The sequence below is a fragment of the Musa acuminata genome, chromosome BXJ2-5, assembly GCF_036884655.1.
Source record: "Musa acuminata AAA Group cultivar baxijiao chromosome BXJ2-5, Cavendish_Baxijiao_AAA, whole genome shotgun sequence".
NCBI lineage: Eukaryota > Viridiplantae > Streptophyta > Magnoliopsida > Zingiberales > Musaceae > Musa > Musa acuminata.
This window is the reverse complement of record NC_088342.1, coordinates 5,937,574-5,959,752: the sequence shown is the minus strand read 5'-3', so window position 1 is coordinate 5,959,752 and position 22,179 is coordinate 5,937,574. Positions and strand designations below refer to the sequence as shown.

The 22,179-nt window shown below is 39.9% G+C and overlaps 2 protein-coding genes and 1 pseudogene across 8 annotated transcripts; all 3 read left to right on the top strand.

The window, feature by feature from the left end:
* The first annotated feature begins 1,844 nt into the window (after positions 1-1,844).
* LOC135612228 (alpha-amylase isozyme 3D-like) lies at positions 1,845-6,586 on the top strand (annotated as a pseudogene).
* On the top strand, positions 3,477-13,477 carry LOC135612233 (S-formylglutathione hydrolase-like). Of its 3 annotated transcripts, none has more exons than XM_065108263.1 (10): positions 3,477-4,194; positions 7,651-7,778; positions 7,936-8,040; positions 10,068-10,133; positions 10,251-10,331; positions 11,063-11,122; positions 12,223-12,419; positions 12,516-12,614; positions 12,727-12,792; positions 13,099-13,477. In XM_065108263.1, exons 6-10 carry the CDS (start codon positions 11,107-11,109, stop codon positions 13,279-13,281), a joined length of 561 nt encoding a protein of 186 aa, XP_064964335.1. In that variant the 5' UTR covers positions 3,477-4,194; positions 7,651-7,778; positions 7,936-8,040; positions 10,068-10,133; positions 10,251-10,331; positions 11,063-11,106; the 3' UTR covers positions 13,282-13,477. The 3 variants fall into 3 exon arrangements, with proteins under 3 accessions (XP_064964335.1, XP_064964334.1, XP_064964336.1); XM_065108262.1 differs by having other exon boundaries at positions 7,633-7,778; XM_065108264.1 differs by lacking the exons at positions 7,651-7,778; positions 7,936-8,040.
* Positions 13,478-13,626: 149 nt separating this feature from the next.
* Positions 13,627-18,891, top strand: LOC135612229 (alpha-amylase isozyme 3D-like). 5 transcript variants are annotated; one of them, XM_065108257.1, is made up of 5 exons: positions 13,627-14,268; positions 14,481-14,744; positions 17,267-17,355; positions 17,430-17,562; positions 17,658-18,891. In XM_065108257.1, the coding sequence occupies exons 2-5, from the start codon at positions 14,684-14,686 to the stop codon at positions 18,158-18,160; spliced, it is 786 nt and encodes a 261-aa protein (XP_064964329.1). In that variant the 5' UTR covers positions 13,627-14,268; positions 14,481-14,683; the 3' UTR covers positions 18,161-18,891. The 5 variants fall into 5 exon arrangements, with proteins under 5 accessions (XP_064964329.1, XP_064964328.1, XP_064964327.1 ...); XM_065108256.1 differs by having other exon boundaries at positions 14,412-14,744; XM_065108255.1 differs by having other exon boundaries at positions 14,387-14,744.
* Positions 18,892-22,179: the final 3,288 nt, after the last annotated feature.

Here is a 22,179-nt window from a genome sequence, read left to right as displayed (position 1 = left end):
TGCTTATATTATGTGTATGGATGCCATTATATATCTTGTAAGGTGATGCTGGTAACAGAACATGCACCGATTGGTTTCGTTGTTTTCCCTTCTCAAGGGATGTTTATCCTGGCAGCTCTCTTCACTTTCAGCCTTCCAACAGTCAAAATAAAGATTAGCTTCTCCTTCCATGTTATTTAACATGCAAGTTCTTATATCTAAGCAACAAATTACAGTATTTTTTTTTTCCTGGAAATGAAGCCAAACCTTTACGGTTGATATAAAATGCTAAAAAAAAAAAGATTTTTATACCTAATTTTCCTGGAAATGAAGCCAAACCTTTACAGCATGATAAGAAGCACTTGTGTCGATCACCCACTCAATCTCACTACCGTTATAACAAACAATATCTTTTCTTGATCTTGACTTGCTCCTACCCATACGTGAACTGTTTCTGGACTTTGACATTCTTCTGTTCTCTGAGATAAGTACATGTGAATCATTCTGAGATGTTGTTGAACTCTTTCTTCTCAATTCCTTATTCAACAAACTGCTTGTTACTTGACTTATAGTAACAATACCATCTGGCGCAGAATTACTAAGGGAAACCACTAGTGTCTCCCAACTTTCTGGTAATGAACTGAGAAGTAACAATGCCTGCAACTCATCATCAAGAGACATTTTCATAGAAGATAACTGGTTAGTAATACTTTGTATTTCATTCAAATGCTCAGCAATAGAAGCACCCTCTCTATATTTTAGGTTCATAAGTTTCATGATCAAAAAAGTTTTGTTGCCCGCTGTTTTTCTTTCATAGAGATTTTTCAACTTTTTCCAAAGAGAATATGCAGAAATTTCAATAGAAACATGGTGAAAGACACTATCATCAAGCCATTGTCGAATAAACCCAGTTGTTTTTCGATCTAACCTCTTCCACTCATCATCTGTCATAGTTGTAGGTTTTGCACTATCCCTCTACAAAAGTCCATACAAATCTTTGCAATACAAGAGATCTTCCATTTTTGGTTTCCATATCATCCAATTATTTACATTCAAACTAATCATGCGAGAAATATTATTGGCCTCCATGTTCAAATACAAAAATTAAATCACTACAATCCCTTCAATTAGAAGGGTAAAAACCACGGGGCAAACTAGAGATAATCCACTATGAGAATAATGAATATACAGATCTCAATCTCTTGCTCTAAACCCTAGCAGCAATCACAAGAGATTAACTGGGATACAAGGATTACGTCACTGCTCACAATATCTAAAACCTCCCCAAGTAATCACAGCAAGAGTCTACTGTAGATTTGATCTAACCTGAGATGATGATTGAGAATAGTCTCTATGTGTTGTCCTTGTCTTCTTCCTTTTCTTTCTCTTGTTTTTCTTCCTTTTTCTTTTCTCTTTGCTGCTGCAAGGATGTCAAGTTGCTGCCCTTTTATAACCTTTTTCTGCCTCTAAAACGTAGCCACCATACCCCCTAATGTTAATTAGGGTTAGATTAAGAGGGGGTGTGGGCTGTCCTAGCCCACTATTTGTGGGCTTCCTGCCCAACATTGGACACAAAGGCCATAAACTCATTGGATTTCTTCATCTTCGAACAATTGAGATCAGTTTATCTTTGCTCTCTATTTCTTATTTAAATCTATTTCTTATTTGGTCAGATTGATTTGAACATCAATTATACGATGTGCATTTTCGAATATATATATATATATATATATATATATATATTTATACACGATCATGTGAACATGAACCAGATCAGATGGCTAAAAATGAATGTCAAGATTCATGATGGTCCCAGGTCGACGTGGCCGCGATAAGTTCAACTTAAATAAACGAGATGGTAGGGGAAGCGCACCGACCAACCCGTCTGTTCTCTCTCCGTTTCATCCTTCTCTTCCTCCTCTGTCCCCTTCGGCCGGAGCAGAGCGGAACGAGGACAAGAAGATGACGCCGGATATAGGTTTCTTGATCTTTATCTTGATCCTTTAGTTCTCTCATTTCTATTTAGAAGGATCGTTAGTATCATCCATGGTTTTATCGTTTCTCTTTCGCCGAGTTTTTGATTGCGAATGGTTATTTTCTAGCTCTATCACTTCTCTTTCGAAGGATCATTAAATCCATCTATGGTTCTATCGTTCCTCTTTTCCCGATTCTTTAATGACGAACGGTTGTTTTCTAGCTTTATCATTTCTCTTTCGAAGGATCGTTAGATCGATCTATGGTTCTATCGTTCCTCTTTTGCCGATTCTTTGATCGCGAACGATTGTTTTATGATGGAACCCTACTTCCACAAGATCCCGATAAGGTCCGGTAGTTTTCCCTTGTGATGCAGGGTTTCTTGACCTCTCTCCCTCTTGTCTATGCATGTTTCATTCGAGGGATCGTTATCTATGGATTGAGATCTTTGATGATCTATGGATCGATCGGTCCTCTTTTGGCGATCATACAGAAAGGATGATCTACGTTTCGATGAGATCTCGGAAACCTTTCGTTTTAGTCGACGTATACTTCTTTCCTGGAAAAACCGTGGATTAGTCGGCATATTGGTTATCTTTGATGGCTGAGGGATTATTCAGACCCTCTTCTGAAACAACCTTAGTTTATGAAGATTTTGGTAACCCTCACCGTTTAAGTCTATGGATCTTTCTTTAGTGGGCTCATTCGGAATTGAAACCAAGCTAAACAAATATTTATGAGATTTAGATGTTTGCATATATGTACTATATTGGTTGTTGGACAGAATTTTCTGAACAAAACTTCAATCTTTTCTAAGAATAAGATATGAGACAGAGGTATCTTTTGTCCTTTTTCACCTTCAGAAAAATTATTCTCTCACGTAGGTTCTCGATACTTAACGACCCCTCTCTTTCATATTCAATAATACTCAAAATATAAACTATGTTAAATCAATTATCTCAAGTTAAATTGACGATGGATCAAAAAAACAAGTATCACAGTGCCAGGAATTTTCTTCCGGACATTATTCCTTACATGCATACCATAAATTTATATCCTACACCCATTGCGTCTCGGATTTTGGATAGGCTAAAATAGAAGAGAACAAAAATAACTACTTGTGACACCCTTATTATGTAGAACTCTCGCTGTTCAACCATAAACAAATAGCTCGATCGATTTGACCAACTCGACGCGGTTGAACCCAAAGGAGAACCCAAAGGATCTGGTGACACCAAATCCCAGACCGGTCGATTCGGGCTGCCTTTGGGTCGGAGCACCGACTCGAACAGACCGAGCTCAGTCTCTGACGAGCCCAAATCCGAGTAGATTTGGGCTACCTATGCGTCCGAGCTCCGGTTTGAACGGACCGATCTCACGAATCGGTTCGCACAATATAAATAATCCTCCAGACGGGGAGACACCCACTTCCCCGAAGCCCCGACGTAGCGTAGCCCTTGCTCTCGCTTGCTCCTTGCTTTGGGGATCGCCCCTGTGGTCTCCGGCCGCTCGTCCTCCTTGCACGTTGAGGTACGTTGCCTTCTCTTAAACCTTAAATAGCTCTGTAATTCATTTTTCGTATTAAGGCTTGTCTTTGATTTGTTGACCGACTCGGCCTAGGGTTTTTTTGTTGTCCATTGTTATAATTATGTTAAGTTTTCGATTCATGCGATCAAAATCGATCGATTAGTGAAGGAAGCGCTGGATGGTTTTATTTGATCTCACACCAATTATTCGGCACCCTAGGAAACAGTTCTCTTAGGGTTTTTGGCTCCGGAGAGATTTGAATCTCTTTCTGAACTATATAGCGACTTTTGCTTGTCATTTTAGCAACTTGATCGGTTGAAATAGCAAGGTCTTCAAATTCCTAAAGACAACGGCAATGTGGGGAACTGCCAAGAGGCGGCTTCAATGGGAAAGTACTATTTGCTCGCATTCTTCTGTCATAGTTGAAGTTTTACTTGTATCATACCAAAAGGTGAGATTTATTTTCTTTCTGGGAAAAAAGGTAGATCATTGACTATGTTATTGCAACCATCAAAGCTTTGCGAAAGAGAGAGAAGGGGTCGTTGCGTGTGGGCGACGAGGTAAGTAGGGTTTCGCCGATCGGCCAACCGAGCGCCAGAGAATCCGAGAAGCCATCCTTCATCGCTTGCGCCAGATCACGGTCGATCATGGGGAGAGGCAGGTTCAAGGCCAAGCCCACCGGCCGCAGGAACTTCTCCACGCCCGAAGAGATGGGTATTTTTCTCTGATCTGCCTCTGTTTCGGATACCTAGGGTTTTATGGTTGTTTCTCGTTCCCATTCTCGGATCTTCGTTTTACTTTAGTTTCTCGTATGTTGTTGGTTTCTCCTCCATCTGATGTAGCGTGGGCGGATCACGTCACGGGGTTATTTGTGATCTGTGTGGATCTTACACTTCCCTTGGATGGTACGCAGTGTATCCAGGAAAACATTGCCGTAGCTTGAACATGCCGTCGATTAGTACTCGGCTGATTAGCTGTTTGCTGATATTAGAATAATTGTGGGAACGCTTTCGTTCTTGCGGAGTGGTTGGGGATGGGCTTATCAACCAGGCTTTTCACATACCGATGTAGCGTAGCCCCGTGTTTTAGAAACCCCGAGATATGGTTTTAGTGTTTTAGTTGATCCAAGTGGGCCAGCAACCTCGTACGAGTTCATTGAAGGGTGAATAACATACTTGTATAGTTAAAATGCTGTGCTATTTTTAGCTTTTCAATTTTTTCACTTGAAGCAGGATTGCTTTTCTCATCAAATGACTGAAAGATCTGTTCCACACCTTCGTTATTTTATCATTTGTTGTTTTCCTTTTAGCGATGTATTTATAAAAATTATTTGCTACCAGTAATATTGTGGTACAACTTCATGCTTTATATCTTTATATCCTAGCATGTACTAAGAAGCACTAGCTGTATACCGATCTGCAGCTGTTATTTTGTTGATGATATTTATGCATCACTTACAAGTAATAATCACAACTTTGACCTGACTATTTTGATATGTTGTAGTTAAGAGCATAAAAAATTAGCTTGTTAAGGCTGACCTTCCTGAATTGGTAGTCCAAATTATTAATTTAGAGGCCAATGGTTCCCTCTTTTCTCGAGAGCCAAAGGAATCATTTGTAAAGCAAGAAATGACTAGGAGAAATTCATATCTTATCAATGTTACTATGTGATGCAAATAGTTGTGGATTTTTGGCCCACAAATCATCTAGTGTCGACCAAAAGAAAAATAACTCATATCTTTACGTCACGTAGAGATGCATGCATTTGAAATTTGGCTTTCAGATGCATGCATTTGAAATTTGGCTTTCAGATGCATGCATTCAATTCTAACACTCATTTGGCTTTCAGATGCATGCATTCAATTCTAACACTCAAAAGAAGAGACTATGATTAATTATACTAATTGTAAACCAAAGAAAGGAAATACTCTGATTATTGCGAAGAATTTGCATTTATTCGAAATTATTTTAAGAGGAGATGTTAGTGTATTGTTGGGACTGGTGTCCACACATGATCTGTAGGGACGACACACAGTACTCCGACGGCACCGGCAACCTCGACACCGGCGAGGGCTTCGCGGCGGCTCCCAACATCGACCACCTCAACACGCAGGTCCAGCGTGAGCTCACGGACTGGCTGAACTGGCTCAAGACTGACATCGACTTCGACGGGTGGAGGCTCAACTTTGCCAAGGGTTACTCAAGCATCGCCAAGATCTACGTCGAACAGACACAGCCAAACTTCGTGGTGGCTGAGATCTGGAGTTCATTAGCTTACGGAAACGATGGGAAGCCAGCATACGATCAGAACGGCAACCGCCGAGGGCTGGTTAATTGGGTTCAGCAGGTCGGAGGCCCAGCGACGACCTTCGATTTCACTACAAAGGGAATACTACAAGTTGCCGTGGAAGGTAAATTGTGGAGGATGCGTGATCCCCAAGGGAAGGCGCCCGCGCCCATCATGATGCGGTAGTGGCCAGAGAAGGCTGTCACCTTCGTCGACAACCACGATACCGGTTCGACGCAAAGGTTGTGGCCTTTTCCTTACTGATAAGGTCATGCAAGGCTACGCTTATATACTCACGCATCCGGGAGGCCCTTCCATCGTAAGTATGCTTCTGCCTAACATTCGATTCAAATAGTTTTATAGCCTGACGATTATATATTCGTGTGTGCAGTTCTACGATCACATGTTCGACTAGGGATTGAAGGAGAAGATAACTCGGTTGGCTGAAACCAGAACTCGGAGTTACGGACGACGAGTTGCAAGTCGGAGACCGAGCTGTAGCGGCTCGGGCAAGGGGCTAGCAGAGACGTGACTCGGGCGTCGGATGTGGCCGAGATGTGAGTCAAGAATAAATCTGAAGCATGCATGCATGCATTTGAAATCATCTCTAGTGTCGACCAAAAGAAAAATAACTCATATCTTTACGTCACGTAAATATGCATGCATGCATTTGAAATTTGGCTTTCAGATGCATGCATTCAATTCTAACACTCAAAAGAAGAGACTATGATTAATCATACCAATTGTAAAAAAAAAAAAAAGGCAATATTCGAAATTATTTTAAGAGGAGATGTTAGTGTATTGTTGGAATAAGCTAACACTAATCTTCGTTAACGAATCAAAAGGGAAGCTTTACATAAGTACGTACTACTACTCAACCATGCATGCATGCATAAGGTTTATTGACACCATGCAATATACTAATCGTTTGACTTGAGAGAAAAAAGGGGAGGGATTAAATAACATGGTTTATGTCTCCTCGCATATGGCCTCCTCATCGACGCCGATGATCAAAGTAATAATGCATCTCAATATCACGTTCGATTTCTCCATTATTGACTGCACCAAAACTCAAACATTATGAATCTTATCTATACCTCTCTCTTACAACTCATGCTTCATCGTATATACACAACTTAATTTGTCTCAGACCCAATTTCCCAGTCAATCTTCTCTATTTCTCTAAAGAAAGTACTCATCTCAGAATCAATAGGTTGGGGCGGACAAATCACAAGATGAAAAGGAGTTGTCAGCAAAGATACTCGACTGCATATATTATTTTATCATGAAACCATGGAAAGGCACAGGAGAAACGTGCATGTAACAACATCTGAGAGGAGCACAAAATAACAACTCGGTTGGCTGAAACCAGAACACGAAATGGAATTCATTCGGGTAGCGCTCTCAACATTCTGGCCTCTGATGCTGACCTCTACATGGCAATGATCGATGGGAAGATATTGACAAAGCTAGGCTCAAGATACGACGTGGGGAATCTCGTTCCTTCCAACTTCCACGTCGTTGCCTCTGGCAATGACTACTGCGTGTGGGAGAAGAGATGAAGACGATGATGATGAATCATGGAAGACACTTTTCGCTTTTCTTTCGTTAACGTTTCTCATGTGTGTTGTAAGAAAAAAATATCGTGTTCCCACATGTACATTTATCCGTCCTGCTTGAGAAAAGTTATAGAAATGCTATTTTATATAATTTGGTGGTTTAATGATTCGCTTACTGCACAGCTGACTTGTGTTGACCAGCAACCTGTTGTTTAATTTTTATGGTAAAACCTGTAGATGAGTTGGCCACAGTACATATTAGTTCTAGATGATTATTGATTATGTTATTTTCTTCTGCTGAGTGCAGCTTTTTTCAATTATTCAGTGTTCTGAGCACATTCTGAAATTGTGAAGACGTCTTGTTCCATTGTCGTAGTATAAAATCTTTCAGCATACAATGTCTAGTTCTACAAAATATGTTGATCCTGCGTTTCAGGGAGTTGGACACAAAGTGTATCCTTATAAGAAATGTTATAAAATGCACCATGTGGGCAAGTTATTGTCACTATTGGTTGCCCAAATTTTTTAGCTGTTCTTTTACTCTTCAAATTGTTTTTCTTTGTAGTATCTTTTGTTTTTTTAATGTGAGCATTTACTTAACACCACATAGCATAGAGGAACAGAAATATGGCGTATTGAGAACTTTCAACCAGTGCCTATACCAAAGTCTGATTATGGTAAATTCTACTCTGGAGATTCATACATAATTTTACAGGTAATTTTTGTTATCTTCTCATTATTTTTCTTTCTTTGCCTGAGAACTGTTGCTTTGTTCTTCACATGTACAAGTTACGGTTTCTAGAACTTATACAAAATTCACTCGTATTTTCTGACTGCTAATTTGAACTTTTCAACTAAAGAATTTATATTATCATAGATCATTATTTTTAGTTCGTAAAATAGAGTCAATTCGGTGTTAATATTTTAATTACATTTGTAAATAATTTTTTAATATAGAGCACTGTTAAGTTTTTTTTTTAATTTGTTAACTTGGAAATTATTTTATCTCAAAAAGAAATTTTTAAGTTTCAACCGAACAAAAAAATTCTGTTATCTTTTTTTTTTTGTTTTTTTGTTTGGATAGGTTTATTGGCATGATTTTGATAGGAAATGACTCTCCTATCTGGGAATTATCCAATTTAAAGAGGAGAATATGCCTCCAAGGGGAGAACGAAGAAAAAGAAGGAAGAAACAGAGATCACCATCAAACTAAATTAACTTTGTTGCATAAAAGGGAAAATAACAACCAAGCATGATCTCTTGGTTTACGTCCTCTGATATATGTTCACTAAGAGGTTGTATGGGAGAAAACTTTGTCATCAACCAACATTGAAAATAGAGTCCTCTGGGACTCTTCAAATATGGCTCATGGCTGGATTTGTCTAACCTATTTTATAATCATATTTGATTTATACATCGAATAAACTCAAATCAGGACTCTACATTCTAATATAGCTACAAAGAAAATTGATGAAATTATATACAATAAGAATAGAAAGATAAAGTCTAAATCTACTACCACTAGGTTTGAGTGAAGAGCCTTGATCAGTGTTCTCCTTGCCTGAATCGACTGTAACAGTTTGAGTAAGGATTGCTCCACTCTTATTCCAACTGGGATTGAGTTGTCTACTACTTTTCAAAGCTAAAGAGTCCTCCCTTGTGCTAATCCATAGGAATCATTCTTTGACTGAGATACTGTTTACCAACCAGGACCAAGCTCATATCAATATATATAGGCTTTTTTTAGCTGAATTTTTTGAATTGACCAGGAGCAGGGTGCACCAATCTGTAGAAGGGTGCACCAATTTGGGAAGTTAGTTCACTAGTTTGGGATATGATGATGGATTGTTGTTATTTCTTGGTGGAAAATGAAGTCTTTAATTAATCATAATGATCTTTGAAGAGATACATGCTGGTTCTTGGTTGTAAGGTTATTTTGTGACCATTAATTGGGATGCATTATCAATTGTGAAGGTGATTAACTATGAGACAGTCACAAGGATGTGACCTATTTCTCATATTGCATTGTTCATCTGGAAAAAAGGATTTAAAATTAAGTATGATTATGTAATTGTCGGTATAGTTTGTTGGATCATTAGTATCACAACTCCTTGAGCCTTTTCATGTGGGTCACCATGTATTGAGATGGCTTATTTTGTGCTACGAGATGGTATATTTTGAAAAATAATGAATTCTGTGTTAGATATGAATTTGTTGGGCATTGACAAGGTTATTATATCTTGAGTTGGGAAGATTGTAACACCCTAATGGTTCAGTGATGTTGGTTCTTCTTGTGGTTACTATGACTAGTTGGGCTTACTACTAATAACTTGAGCATTTAGAACCATTTGGTTGAGACCTGTCCTTTCCAAATTAATGTGCGAGTAGGTCTATCAGGTCTTGTCAATAGTTGTTCTCTTTGTTATGTTTAATTCATCATCTCGTCTACTTTGTTTGGCAATTTTTCAAGCTAAATCAGAAGCGTGGAATTATTTGATATTTTAGCTCTCTTTTTAAAACTGCATTAGATGTCTTCACATGGTGTATAAAAATGTAATCTTTTAAATAAATTGAAATGTTGCTCGACAATGAAAACTTGGTGTATTTCAGAAGTGAAGTTGTTTTAGCTCTGATCTCTCAAGAATCATCCATAATGGCTAACTACAAATGTGCTTGACGACTCTACACCTTGATTGCTGCTATCTGTTTCATATTTTTTATGTGGTGAGTTGCTTGTTTCAGACAACTGGCAAAGGTGGCACCTACCTTTATGACATTCACTTCTGGATCGGAAAAGAGTCAAGCCAAGTATGCTAATTATGCTCAATGATACTGTAAAACGATTTGTGTTTTTATTTTGAGGGCCAAGCAATAAGATACATGTTCAAACTTCAAATTACTTATTTTCCTTATAAATGATCACAGGATGAAGCTGGGACTGCAGCAATCAAGACTGTTTTTATGATAACAAAGGAGTTAGAAACTTGGAGATAAATCTGTTAAAAGGTAGAAACTATTTTTATGTTTTAATACACTAGCTATTTCTGTGCCCATTGAGAGAGGACAATATGGCTTTAGGATTCTTGGTGGTGAACTTAATTGATGTACATGGTAAGAAAGGATTTATGAAATTGATTGGTAGGCTAGTCCCTTACTGCTTTTGCTTTAAAGCACAAGCTTTTGCAAACATATGATTTATTTCAAGTTTTAAAGTAAAATTATGCATCTGGTGGCATCTGTATCCTCCTATTTATTAGATGGCCACCTAGTTAGGATAATAAAATATTTGAACTTATTTGTTGCACCAATTTGGTTGTTTCTTAGAACTAACCTGTATACTAAAAGATTAGCCCATGTTGTGTGATTCTCATTATCATACTGCACAAGACATGAGATGGGATAAAAGTGATGTGCTACATGTATGAAACCAAGAGGAGTAGCTGTTGCAGATAAAATATAACAATTTTCTGAAATGCATTTCTTATATTTGCAGTCAATATGTGAAAAGGATATCATAGGGATCTTAAAGAGACTACACCAGCATATGGTGTCAGATTGCAGTTCAATATACAGTTTCCTCAAACAGCATTTGCCTAGTTTGACATGTTGAAAAAATCATTTTATTCATATATGAAGTGATTATTGCCACTATAAGATTTAATTTATTATTATACAGATTCTTTGTTCTTCTGTGGATGTTTGTGGTTTATAATTGCTGAGGTGCTTATCTTTCATAGGTTGAACCTGCCTCATTTAAAACAAAATTTCAGCCTCATTTGGTATGGACGCTGGAACAGGTTTGAACATTTTTTCTCATTTAATAAAACATGGAAATTTTAGCCTATTCAATGAATATGTTAGTATCAGTAAAACTGAGAAAAACTTGCAAAGATGATACATTTGCTCATAAGTAATTGTTGTTTATTTATAGGAGATTCTTTTAATATTACATCACAAATTTACAATGGCAAGGAACAATCCTTTCTGATTTTCCAACCATTAACTGTTTGCTTCATGGATGTTTCATGTTGAGCTCTGTTGTGGGCAATGTTATTAGCTTCGCTTATTGTTTCCAATAAAGTCATATTTGATCATCATCTCTCTCCTTGCAATTATAATGTGATTCTATCCTTCTTGTTACAATTGCAATGCGAGTTAACTTACTTGATTTCTTTCCCATACATTATATGTCTTCCTTGGATATGTTTAAAACCTTTTCTGAAGTTTTTCTATTATTTTCAGGCAATTGCTTTTACCTATAATTGTAAAAAATTTTAACAAATGCAATCATTCATTGACTATTCTACGAGACATAAATGAATTTACTACTTTCTCATATATTTTTTCTTCTGATCTATCATCGACTGTCACACTTTACTGTTGCCTTTGTATATTTTAACCATGGTCTGCAGTACCGGATTGTACCGCCCGGTATGGGTGGTACGTACCGGTCCGACAGGCTTCCGGTACGCGGACCGCCTGTTACCGGTCCGGCACTGTAGCAGCACTGTAGCAGACACTGTAGCGAGCCCAGGTCGAAACTCTGGTATGGTACGGTACGGTACGGTATTGCGGACCTTGGTTAAGATATCTATTTAACTCCTTGGGGGCAATATTTCCTTGAATTTTTATACATTTCAACCTCAGTGGGTACCAGTTGAAACTTCAAATCCTGACATAAACTTTGGAACTTACTGCAATCATATGTTTGATAAATAAGGAAAATTTATGCTTCCTTGGTATACTGGAACACTGAACTTTCAGTAAGACACGGGTTGATATTGAGAAATGCTTAGTATTTGCTCAATTTCTCACCGAGTAACAATTACTACACAAACATTCTGAAACAAGTATATTTATCGATTTTTGTGTGCCTTATATTTCATTCCATTGTTAGGTGCTGGATTTTATCTAAATGCTAAGGAAGAGAAGTGGAAAAATTGGCGTATGTATGACTATGTCGTTAAGGAGCTACCAAAAGTCCTCAGTGAAAATTTTGAACAACTTGATACATCAAGGGCATCAATTTCTGGGCATTCAATGGGTGGCCATGGTGCGCTGACCATTTACTTGAAAAACCTTGAAAAATATAAGGTATTCTGTGGACTTGATACTCAACTCAAGAATAAGTAGAATACTTGATTTGATTTTTCAACATTCATCATTCTCATTATTTGATACTTTGTTCAGGCAGTTTCTGCTTTTGCACCTATCACCAATCCCACAAACTGCCCATGGGGCCAGAAGGCCTTTTCAAACTATTTGGGCAGCGATAAATCTGACTGGCAGGTGAGATCCCTGCAATAGACCCCTCGGTTGATTTTATAACTTTGAGAATGTTAACAGTGTATTCCTTCTTTTTCTGATTTCGGGTTTTAAGCGCCTTTCTAATTCCTCTCAGGAATATGATGCCACCTTGTTAATTGAAAAGTGCAGCAAAATTTCGACTCCTATATTAATTGACCAGGTATTTATAGTATTTTGATTGTTTTTGAGTGTTTGCTATCTGTACCAATTGTTGCTTTTCTTTTTCTATTGAGTTGTACAGGTATTCATGATTAATATGTTTACAGTAAATATGTGTTCAGATCGTTAATGTAATTAGAACATGTAATTGCCAGTAATCAACTGCTGTCAACTCTTGGAACATGATTCTATCTAGAAGATAGTGATCTCAAACCTTGATAACAAATTCTCGGAAGCTTATAGACTATGCCATCGGTCATATTGTATGTCTTAGACCAATGACCGAAAACTATGCTTTGCTGGACAGGGAGAGGATGACAAGTTCCTTCACGATCAGCTGTTGCCCCACAACTTCGAGGATGCCTGCAAGGGTGCAAATGCCCCGCTGGTGCTTCGGATGCAACCTGGCTATGACCATTCCTACTACTTCATTTCGACCTTCATCGACGATCACATCCACCACCATGCCAAAGCTCTTAAATGTGCTTGAGTCCGTGGTCGCAAAATAGACTTCATGCCATGGGATCTCAGGATGCGGCAGATGTGTAGAATTCACTTGTAGAAGTACTCTTACAACTATTTCAATGCTCTTGTTCCAACTGTGAACCAGATATTTGACTGCCTTCTGGTCACAACTCAGTAAGTCTGACCTTCTTCTATTTCCATATCATCCGCATATTAATCTCTCTCGGCCTCGTCTTCCTTCTAAATCTTAAACATCAACGAAGTCGAGAACTGGTTGATGTTTACTTGATCAGGGAGCGAAGGGAACATTAAGGTAAGCCCATTCATTTTCTTTGGACATGTCTGCCATAGTCTCATATCACTTTGTCATCAGAACTTGTTCCCAAGTTCTAAAAAACCAACTTGATTCTTGCTCTTTGGACATGTCTTCTATACCAACACCATCTGTATTCTCAGTCAATCAAGGTTTTGGCATCTTAGCTGAGGTCTCATTTGCTCCTCAGTGGAATGAGAGATCATGCTAAGTCTGTAGGGTGGCATTAGCTACATGATTACTTCGAAGGGATGCCATGAGAGAAGGATGCCTCAGCCTCAGCCTCAGCCTCAGCACTAAGAGAGTGAAACACTGTGCCATGTGAAACTCCATTTGCCTGATGATGATGCCGGAGGAAGCTTTCCCATTGGCGTCCAGGGGTTTGTGGTCGTGAACCGGACCGGTCTTCTCCTCTGTTGATGACGTCGAACCCGGTCAATTAAATCCCGCTACTCAGCCCGAACCAAACCCGGCTCAAACTTAAGGCGTTAATTTAACCAAATCGGACCCCCATCGCTCCGCCCTTTCTCCCCGTCCTTCACTACTTCCGCCCTTTCCTCTCGTCTCTGCCGCTTCTTAATTCACGGAGGAACGCCTAGGGTTCCGCCCCGACATCGCTCCCCTCGCCACCCCGCCATGGAGCCGCGGCTGCAGCACCCCAAGAACGGCCTCTTCTTCTCTGATCTCTTCGACTTTGGTGTAATTATCTTCCCCCTTCTTGGTTCAAATTCGGGTACCAATGATGACGTGTATATGATTAGAATTTTTTAAAGAAGCAGTTAAATCTATGTTGAACCATTTGCAATTAACCGCCAAGGTTCGCGTTGAATTGAGTCGGGTAGGATGTCGCCGTGCATTTAATTGCGATAGATACGGCGTCGGGCTGCGGCTCGTGCCTCGCACTTCTGCAGCTTCCTTGCCGCTTCGGAAGCCTTTCACACATGCGGAGCTGACTTCCTGAATCCGCCCAAATCAAGTTGATGTCACGCACGCAGCTCAATAGGGAACGATTTCTTGCTTCCTGAGGAGCCCTACCGCACCGCATTCGCCGTCTTGTGTTGGGTTCGGCCGGCCTGCCAAGGAAGCTTCTGAGGAGGAGGAACAGAGAGGATCCATGGCGACGGCGCTCTTGCCTTCATCCCCCTTCTCCGACCGTCTCCGGAGATCCTTCCCTGGTATGCTTCATCTGAACTCCACGAACCCTGTTGCTGTTTCACGTTAATCCACTGTAGCAGTGCCAACAGGATCCTATCGTGACTGTCTAAGTTCCATTAACCTCATCTCTACCGAGAAAAACCTTTGTTCAAGATTGAATGATGATGATTGGCTTGCCATCTAAAGCATACCCAGGGGTGGGTTTTGACCCAAAACGACGAGTGATTGCTTGATCTCACATGAAGAGGTATGGTTCTTATGGCAAACGACGGCCCGAGGTTTTTATACTGCTGCAAGGGGGTCGATCGTACACGGGTTGGCGTCCATGGTTGGCGTGATGGACGCACCAAACAGTGCCTCGATTCAGATTCTGTCTTGGCGTGTGGGGATGGTGCCGTCCCGGTAAATACCTGTGACGTGTCCGGGGGGCAAAATATATCTTATCACTTCTTCCTCCCTCCGTCAAGGCGCGCCGTGGGGTCCTCAAAGGGCCGGGAAGCGTGTCTGGGTCAGAATGTTACGATTGTGTTGCGAGTGGGACCGAGGTCGGCTCGTTGTGGGGCGGTCTAGAGGGGCAGTGCCCCGCGCCTTGAGAAGGGTCGAGACTGCTGATCGAGCGATCAGGCCGAACGAGGAGAGGTCGTCGTGCCGTAGGTCGTGTAATTGGTTTGGCGCGACTCGGAGTTACGGACGACGAGTTGCAAGTCGGAGACCGAGCTGGAGCGGCTCGGGCAAGGGGCTAGCAAAGATGTGACTCGGGCGTCGGATGTGGCCGAGATGTGAGTCATGAATAAATCTGAAGCGACACGGGTAAGGAATTGACCGGCGAGTTATTAGTCGGTAATTGATCTGGAGTGACTTGGGCGAGGATTGGGTCGGCGAGTCGCCAGTCGAGAATCGATCTGGAGTGACTCGGGTGAGGACTGGGATATGCATGTGATGCACATGGAGTGGAATCATTTGTAAAGCAAGAAATGACTACGAGCAATTCATATCTTATCAATGTTACTGTGTGATGCAAATAGTTGTGGATTTTTGGCCCACAAATCATCTCTAGTGTCGACCAAAAGAAAAATAACTCATATCTTTACGTCACGTAGAGATGCATGCATGCATGCATTTGAAATTTGGCTTTCAGATGCATGCATTCAATTCTAACACTCATTTGACTTTCACTTTCAGATGCATGCATTCAATTCTAACACTCAAAAGAAGAGACTATGATTAATCATACCAATTGTAAACCAAAAAAAAGGAAATACTCTGATTATTGCGAAGAATTTGCATTTATTCGAAATTATTTTAAGAGGAGATGTTAGTGTATTGTTGGAATAAGCTAACACTAATAATCTTCATTAACGAATCAAAAGGGAAGCTTTCCGTAAGTACGTACTACTACTCAACCATGCATGCATGCATAAGGTTGATTGACACCATGCAATATACTAATCGTTTGACTTGAGAGAAAAAAGGGGAGGGATTAAATAACATGGTTTATGTCTCCTCTCAGATGGCCTCATCGACGCCAATGATCAAAGTAATAATGCATCTCAATATCATGTTCGATTTCTCCATTATTGACTGCACCAACACTCAAACATTATGAATCTTATCTATACCTCTCTCTTACAACTCATGCTTCATCGTATATACACAACTTAATTTGTCTCAGACCCAATTTCCCAGTCAAGATGAAAAGGAGTTGTCAGCAATGATGCTCGACTGCACATATTATTTTGTCATGAAACCATGGAAATGGATAGGAGAAACGTGCATGTAACAACATCTGAGAGGAGCACAAAATAATCACATCAAAGTGGAGGGAACGGGCGCCACCCAGCCCGTTGACCCATGAAACCAAGCTGGTTTTGGAGGCAATCATCGAAGAACTGAGTCGAACGAGGAGTAGGAGGAACTCGATGTTCCCATCAAATGTATGGAAGTGGAACGTCGGTGGTGTGGTTGTTGACTAGAACGAGAAAGAGGAGGAGAAGCTTAAAAGAGATATAGTTAAGAGCGTTTCTTTTAATTGTGCATTTAGCTAGATCTAAACAGAAGAGCGGATCAGCTCATGTCTACTGGGCCTGTCGATCTCGATCCGTAACCATCGAATGAAATGATCCGAACCGTTTAATTTGACTGGCAGAATTATGGGTCGAGTATACAGACAGACTCGCTAGCAAGTCGGGTCGGATCTAAACACAACTTTAAACGTTTTAGGGGGGCTGAGGCAGTGAATAGGGTTTCTGTGAAATATTTAGCTTGTTTGGGGATCTAAACACAACTTTTAACGATTAGTTGGTCTTCATACTTGTGTCATTATCCTAAATTAGGTTTTCTGTGAAATATTTAGCTTGTTTGGGGAAACAATCAAAGATCATCATACGAGGATGTTTCTCGTTTGAGAGATGCATTGCGTGTGCTTGAGTTGTCCGAGATGTCTAGGGTTTGATATGTTTTTGTGGTGTATGGTGACTTGTTAATTTGTTTCTTTTCATGTAGATATCTGTTTATAATTCGTTTGCATCCTCTTTTTTTTCAGATCTGAAAGTGAAATCACTTGGTCCTTGGATGTTTCTGCTTCTGTTTCTTGTCGTTCCGAACTTGGCTCAGTCCCAGATACTCTTCCAGGTAGAGATAAACAGATCCATTTCTTTCCTTCGTCCTTCATCGCGTTTACAGTAAGAGAAACGAATACGTTGCAGGGCTTCAACTGGGAGTCGTGGAGGCAGCAAGGCGGCTGGTATAACTTCTTGAAAGACAAAGTCTCTGATATAGCCAACGCTGGAGTCACCCATGTCTGGCTGCCTCCGCCCTCGCACTCTGTCGGCGTTCAAGGTCGTTCCGTGATTCGTATTTGCCGTCGTGATCACTCTCACATGTTGATCGAGTCGGCCTTGGTCTAAACTATTCTGTGACACTTCTCCTCTCAGGTTACATGCCGGGCCGGCTCTACGACTTGGGTGCTTCCAAGTATGGGAATCAGGATGAGTTGAAGACGCTGTTCGGTGCTTTCCACGACAAGGGAGTCAAATGCGTGGCCGACATCGTCATCAACCATCGTTGCGCAGACAAGCAAGACGGGAGAGGCATATGGTGCATCTTCGAAGGCGGAACCGATGATGCCCGCCTCGATTGGGGTCCACACATGATCTATAGGGACGACACACAGTACTCCGACGGCACCGGCAACCTCAACACCGGCGAGGGCTTCGCGACGGCTCCCGACATCGACCCTACAGATCATGTGTGGACCCCAATCGAGGCGGGCATCATCGGTTCCGCCTTCGAAGGTGCACCATATGCCTCTCCCGTCTTGCTTGTCTGCGCAACGATGGTTGATGACGATGTCGGCCACGCATTTGACTACCTTGTCGTGGAAAGCGTCGATCAGCGCCTTCAACTCATCCTGATTCCCATACTTGGAAAGCGTTGATCGGCGCTTTCCACGACAAGGGAGTCAAATGCGTGGCTGACATCGTCATCAACCATCATTGCGCAGACAAGCAAGACGGGAGAGGCATATGGTGCATCTTCGAAGGCGGAACCGATGATGCCCGCCTCGATTGGGGTCCACACATGATCTGTAGGGACGACACACAATACTCCGACGGCACCGGCAACCTCAACACCGACGAGGGCTTCGCGGCGGCTCCCGACATCGACCACCTCAACACGCAGGTCCAGCGTGAGCTCACGGACTGGCTGAACTGGCTCAAGACTGACATCGGCTTCGACGAGTGGAGGCTCGACTTTGCCAAGGGTTACTCCTCAAGCATCGCCAAGATCTACGTCGAACAGACGCAGCCAAACTTCGTGGAGGCTGAGATCTGGAGTTCATTAGCTTACGGAAACGATGGGAAGCCAGCATACGATCAGAACTGGCCTCTGATGCTGACCTCTACATGGCAATGATTGATGGGAAGATATTGACAAAGCTAGGCTCGAGATACGACGTGGGGAATCTCGTTCCTTCCAACTTCCACATCGTTGCCTCTGGCAATGACTACTGCATGTGGGAGAAGAGATGAAGACGATGATGATGAATCATGGAAGAGACTTTTCGCTTCTCTTTCGTTAACGTTTCTCATCTGTGTTGTAAGAAAAAAATATCGTTTCTCATCTTTGTAAATCTATTTTAGTGTGAAATCTTGGGTGTTGTTGTTAGCTTTAGAAAAAAGATGGTTTCATTTTGATATTAAATGGAATCATGTTTACCTTCAATCCATCTATTTCTTTGGAGCACCGTAGATAGTTTTTTTGGCTATGAAATGCTTATAGACTTGGTAGTAACATATGTGACATCAGAACCCTTTTTTTTCAACAATAACAATATGCTTACAGAGAAATTAAAATCATGAGCTATATTATAAAATTTTAGTAAAGAGTTATCGAAAATATGATAAGACTTAAAAGAAATATCTTTAAAAATCAATTTGATTTTATGCTCGAAAGATCAAACATAAAAACTATTTATTTATTAAAACAATTAATGAAAAAGTATAGAGAGAAAAAAAAAATTTGCATATGGGCTTTATCATGGTTCGCCTTACTAGTCTGTATCGATGTATCGATTAGTTATCAGTACAATACATATCGAGCCATACCAACTTGTATCGAGTGTACCAACACATGGTACATAGGGAAATGCCGATATATTGCCCGTATCGATCCCCTGTCAGACCGGTATGTACTACTCGTATGGAATGATATGCTACGGTATGATGAACATTGGGCTTTATTGACTTATAGAAAGCCTGTGATAGGGTTCTTAGAGATTTACTGTGGTAAGTTTTAGAAAAGAAAGGTATATTCACTAATTATATTGATATTATTAAAGATATGTATAATAATATAACTACTGGTATTAGAACTATAGAAAGTGTGTCTAGTGAATTTATTATTAATATAGGATTACATTAAGGATTCTCATTAAGTTCTTATCTTTTCATATTAATAATGGATAAACTTACTAGTCATTTACATAATAAACCTCTCCAGTAAATGTTATTTATTGATTATATTATCCTAGTTGATGAGAGCCTAAGTGAAAATTGATTATAAACTTGAACTACGAAGATATAGAGAGATCGATGAAGACATTATTCATTGAATAACAACATGATGGTTAAAATGACATTATTAATTGAATAGCTTGATGCGCTCAATTTGCTACTTAATTGTGCTACAGAGTGTCACTATTAAATTTGGGGCTTCATCAACAAATTTAGATTCGTTTAAAAAATTCAAGCTGTGTCGCAATATCATGATGTGTTCTTTCTTAAGGCAAAGAAAAGAAACAAATTTAGGGCTTCATGAACAAATTTAGGTGTTGATGTTCTTATTTAATGCGATTGTTTCTTTATTTGCAGTTTTTGTTCTTATCTAATGTGATTGTTTCCTCAAGTTTGCATTAGAGATGTGTGGACGTACGTGTGTAGGATGCCGACGCCAATGCAGCCATGATAAGGATCATAAGGTTAACATGCCTAGTCTTACCACTAAATATGGTCTTACCACCAAATATAGAGAGATTATTTCTGTGATCAGAATCTTGATCTCTCCTGTTACAAAGGTGCAACCTTGCTGTTGTTGTTGCAAAATCTGCCCTCTTATTAGAAATGTGTGATTTAGTTAAATTGAATCCTTGAATCTTGATGCCTTCACCAATTTGGGGCTTCATCAAGCAATCTTTGTGAGTATCTGCTAAATGAGGGATTTTATTTGTATGAATCATTGGATGTTTCATATTTTACAGTCCCAACTTTTGTTCCCAACTAGTTGGAGACATCTACATTGTTCATTAATTCTTTCTTGCTTATATTATGTGTATGGATGCCATTATATATCTTGTAAGGTGATGCTGGTAACAGAACATGCACCGATTGGTTTCGTTGTTTTCCCTTCTCAAGGGATGTTTATCCTGGCAGCTCTCTTCACTTTCAGCCTTCCAACAGTCAAAATAAAGATTAGCTTCTCCTTCCATGTTATTTAACATGCAAGTTCTTATATCTAAGCAACAAATTACAGTATTTTTTTTTTCCTGGAAATGAAGCCAAACCTTTACGGTTGATATAAAATGCTAAAAAAAAAAAGATTTTTATACCTAATTTTCCTGGAAATGAAGCCAAACCTTTACAGCATGATAAGAAGCACTTGTGTCGATCACCCACTCAATCTCACTACCGTTATAACAAACAATATCTTTTCTTGATCTTGACTTGCTCCTACCCATACGTGAACTGTTTCTGGACTTTGACATTCTTCTGTTCTCTGAGATAAGTACATGTGAATCATTCTGAGATGTTGTTGAACTCTTTCTTCTCAATTCCTTATTCAACAAACTGCTTGTTACTTGACTTATAGTAACAATACCATCTGGCGCAGAATTACTAAGGGAAACCACTAGTGTCTCCCAACTTTCTGGTAATGAACTGAGAAGTAACAATGCCTGCAACTCATCATCAAGAGACATTTTCATAGAAGATAACTGGTTAGTAATACTTTGTATTTCATTCAAATGCTCAGCAATAGAAGCACCCTCTCTATATTTTAGGTTCATAAGTTTCATGATCAAAAAAGTTTTGTTGCCCGCTGTTTTTCTTTCATAGAGATTTTTCAACTTTTTCCAAAGAGAATATGCAGAAATTTCAATAGAAACATGGTGAAAGACACTATCATCAAGCCATTGTCGAATAAACCCAGTTGTTTTTCGATCTAACCTCTTCCACTCATCATCTGTCATAGTTGTAGGTTTTGCACTATCCCTCTACAAAAGTCCATACAAATCTTTGCAATACAAGAGATCTTCCATTTTTGGTTTCCATATCATCCAATTATTTACATTCAAACTAATCATGCGAGAAATATTATTGGCCTCCATGTTCAAATACAAAAATTAAATCACTACAATCCCTTCAATTAGAAGGGTAAAAACCACGGGGCAAACTAGAGATAATCCACTATGAGAATAATGAATATACAGATCTCAATCTCTTGCTCTAAACCCTAGCAGCAATCACAAGAGATTAACTGGGATACAAGGATTACGTCACTGCTCACAATATCTAAAACCTCCCCAAGTAATCACAGCAAGAGTCTACTGTAGATTTGATCTAACCTGAGATGATGATTGAGAATAGTCTCTATGTGTTGTCCTTGTCTTCTTCCTTTTCTTTCTCTTGTTTTTCTTCCTTTTTCTTTTCTCTTTGCTGCTGCAAGGATGTCAAGTTGCTGCCCTTTTATAACCTTTTTCTGCCTCTAAAACGTAGCCACCATACCCCCTAATGTTAATTAGGGTTAGATTAAGAGGGGGTGTGGGCTGTCCTAGCCCACTATTTGTGGGCTTCCTGCCCAACATTGGACACAAAGGCCATAAACTCATTGGATTTCTTCATCTTCGAACAATTGAGATCAGTTTATCTTTGCTCTCTATTTCTTATTTAAATCTATTTC

What these genes read in the sequence shown, in the direction of transcription:
- LOC135612233 (XM_065108264.1), top strand. An exon ending in AAAACCTTGAAAAATATAAG is followed by an intron (nt 12,420 to 12,515) that starts GTATTCTGTGGA and finishes TACTTTGTTCAG; the next exon opens with GCAGTTTCTGCTTTTGCACC. An exon ending in CTCCTATATTAATTGACCAG is followed by an intron (nt 12,793 to 13,098) that starts GTATTTATAGTA and finishes TTTGCTGGACAG; the next exon opens with GGAGAGGATGACAAGTTCCT.
- LOC135612229 (XM_065108257.1), top strand. Translation starts at nt 14,684, where the DNA reads ATGGCGACGGCGCTCTTGCCTTCATCCCCCTTCTCCGACCGTCTCCGG. An exon ending in TCTCCGGAGATCCTTCCCTG is followed by an intron (nt 14,745 to 17,266) that starts GTATGCTTCATC and finishes CTTTTTTTTCAG; the next exon opens with ATCTGAAAGTGAAATCACTT. An exon ending in GCACTCTGTCGGCGTTCAAG is followed by an intron (nt 17,563 to 17,657) that starts GTCGTTCCGTGA and finishes TTCTCCTCTCAG; the next exon opens with GTTACATGCCGGGCCGGCTC.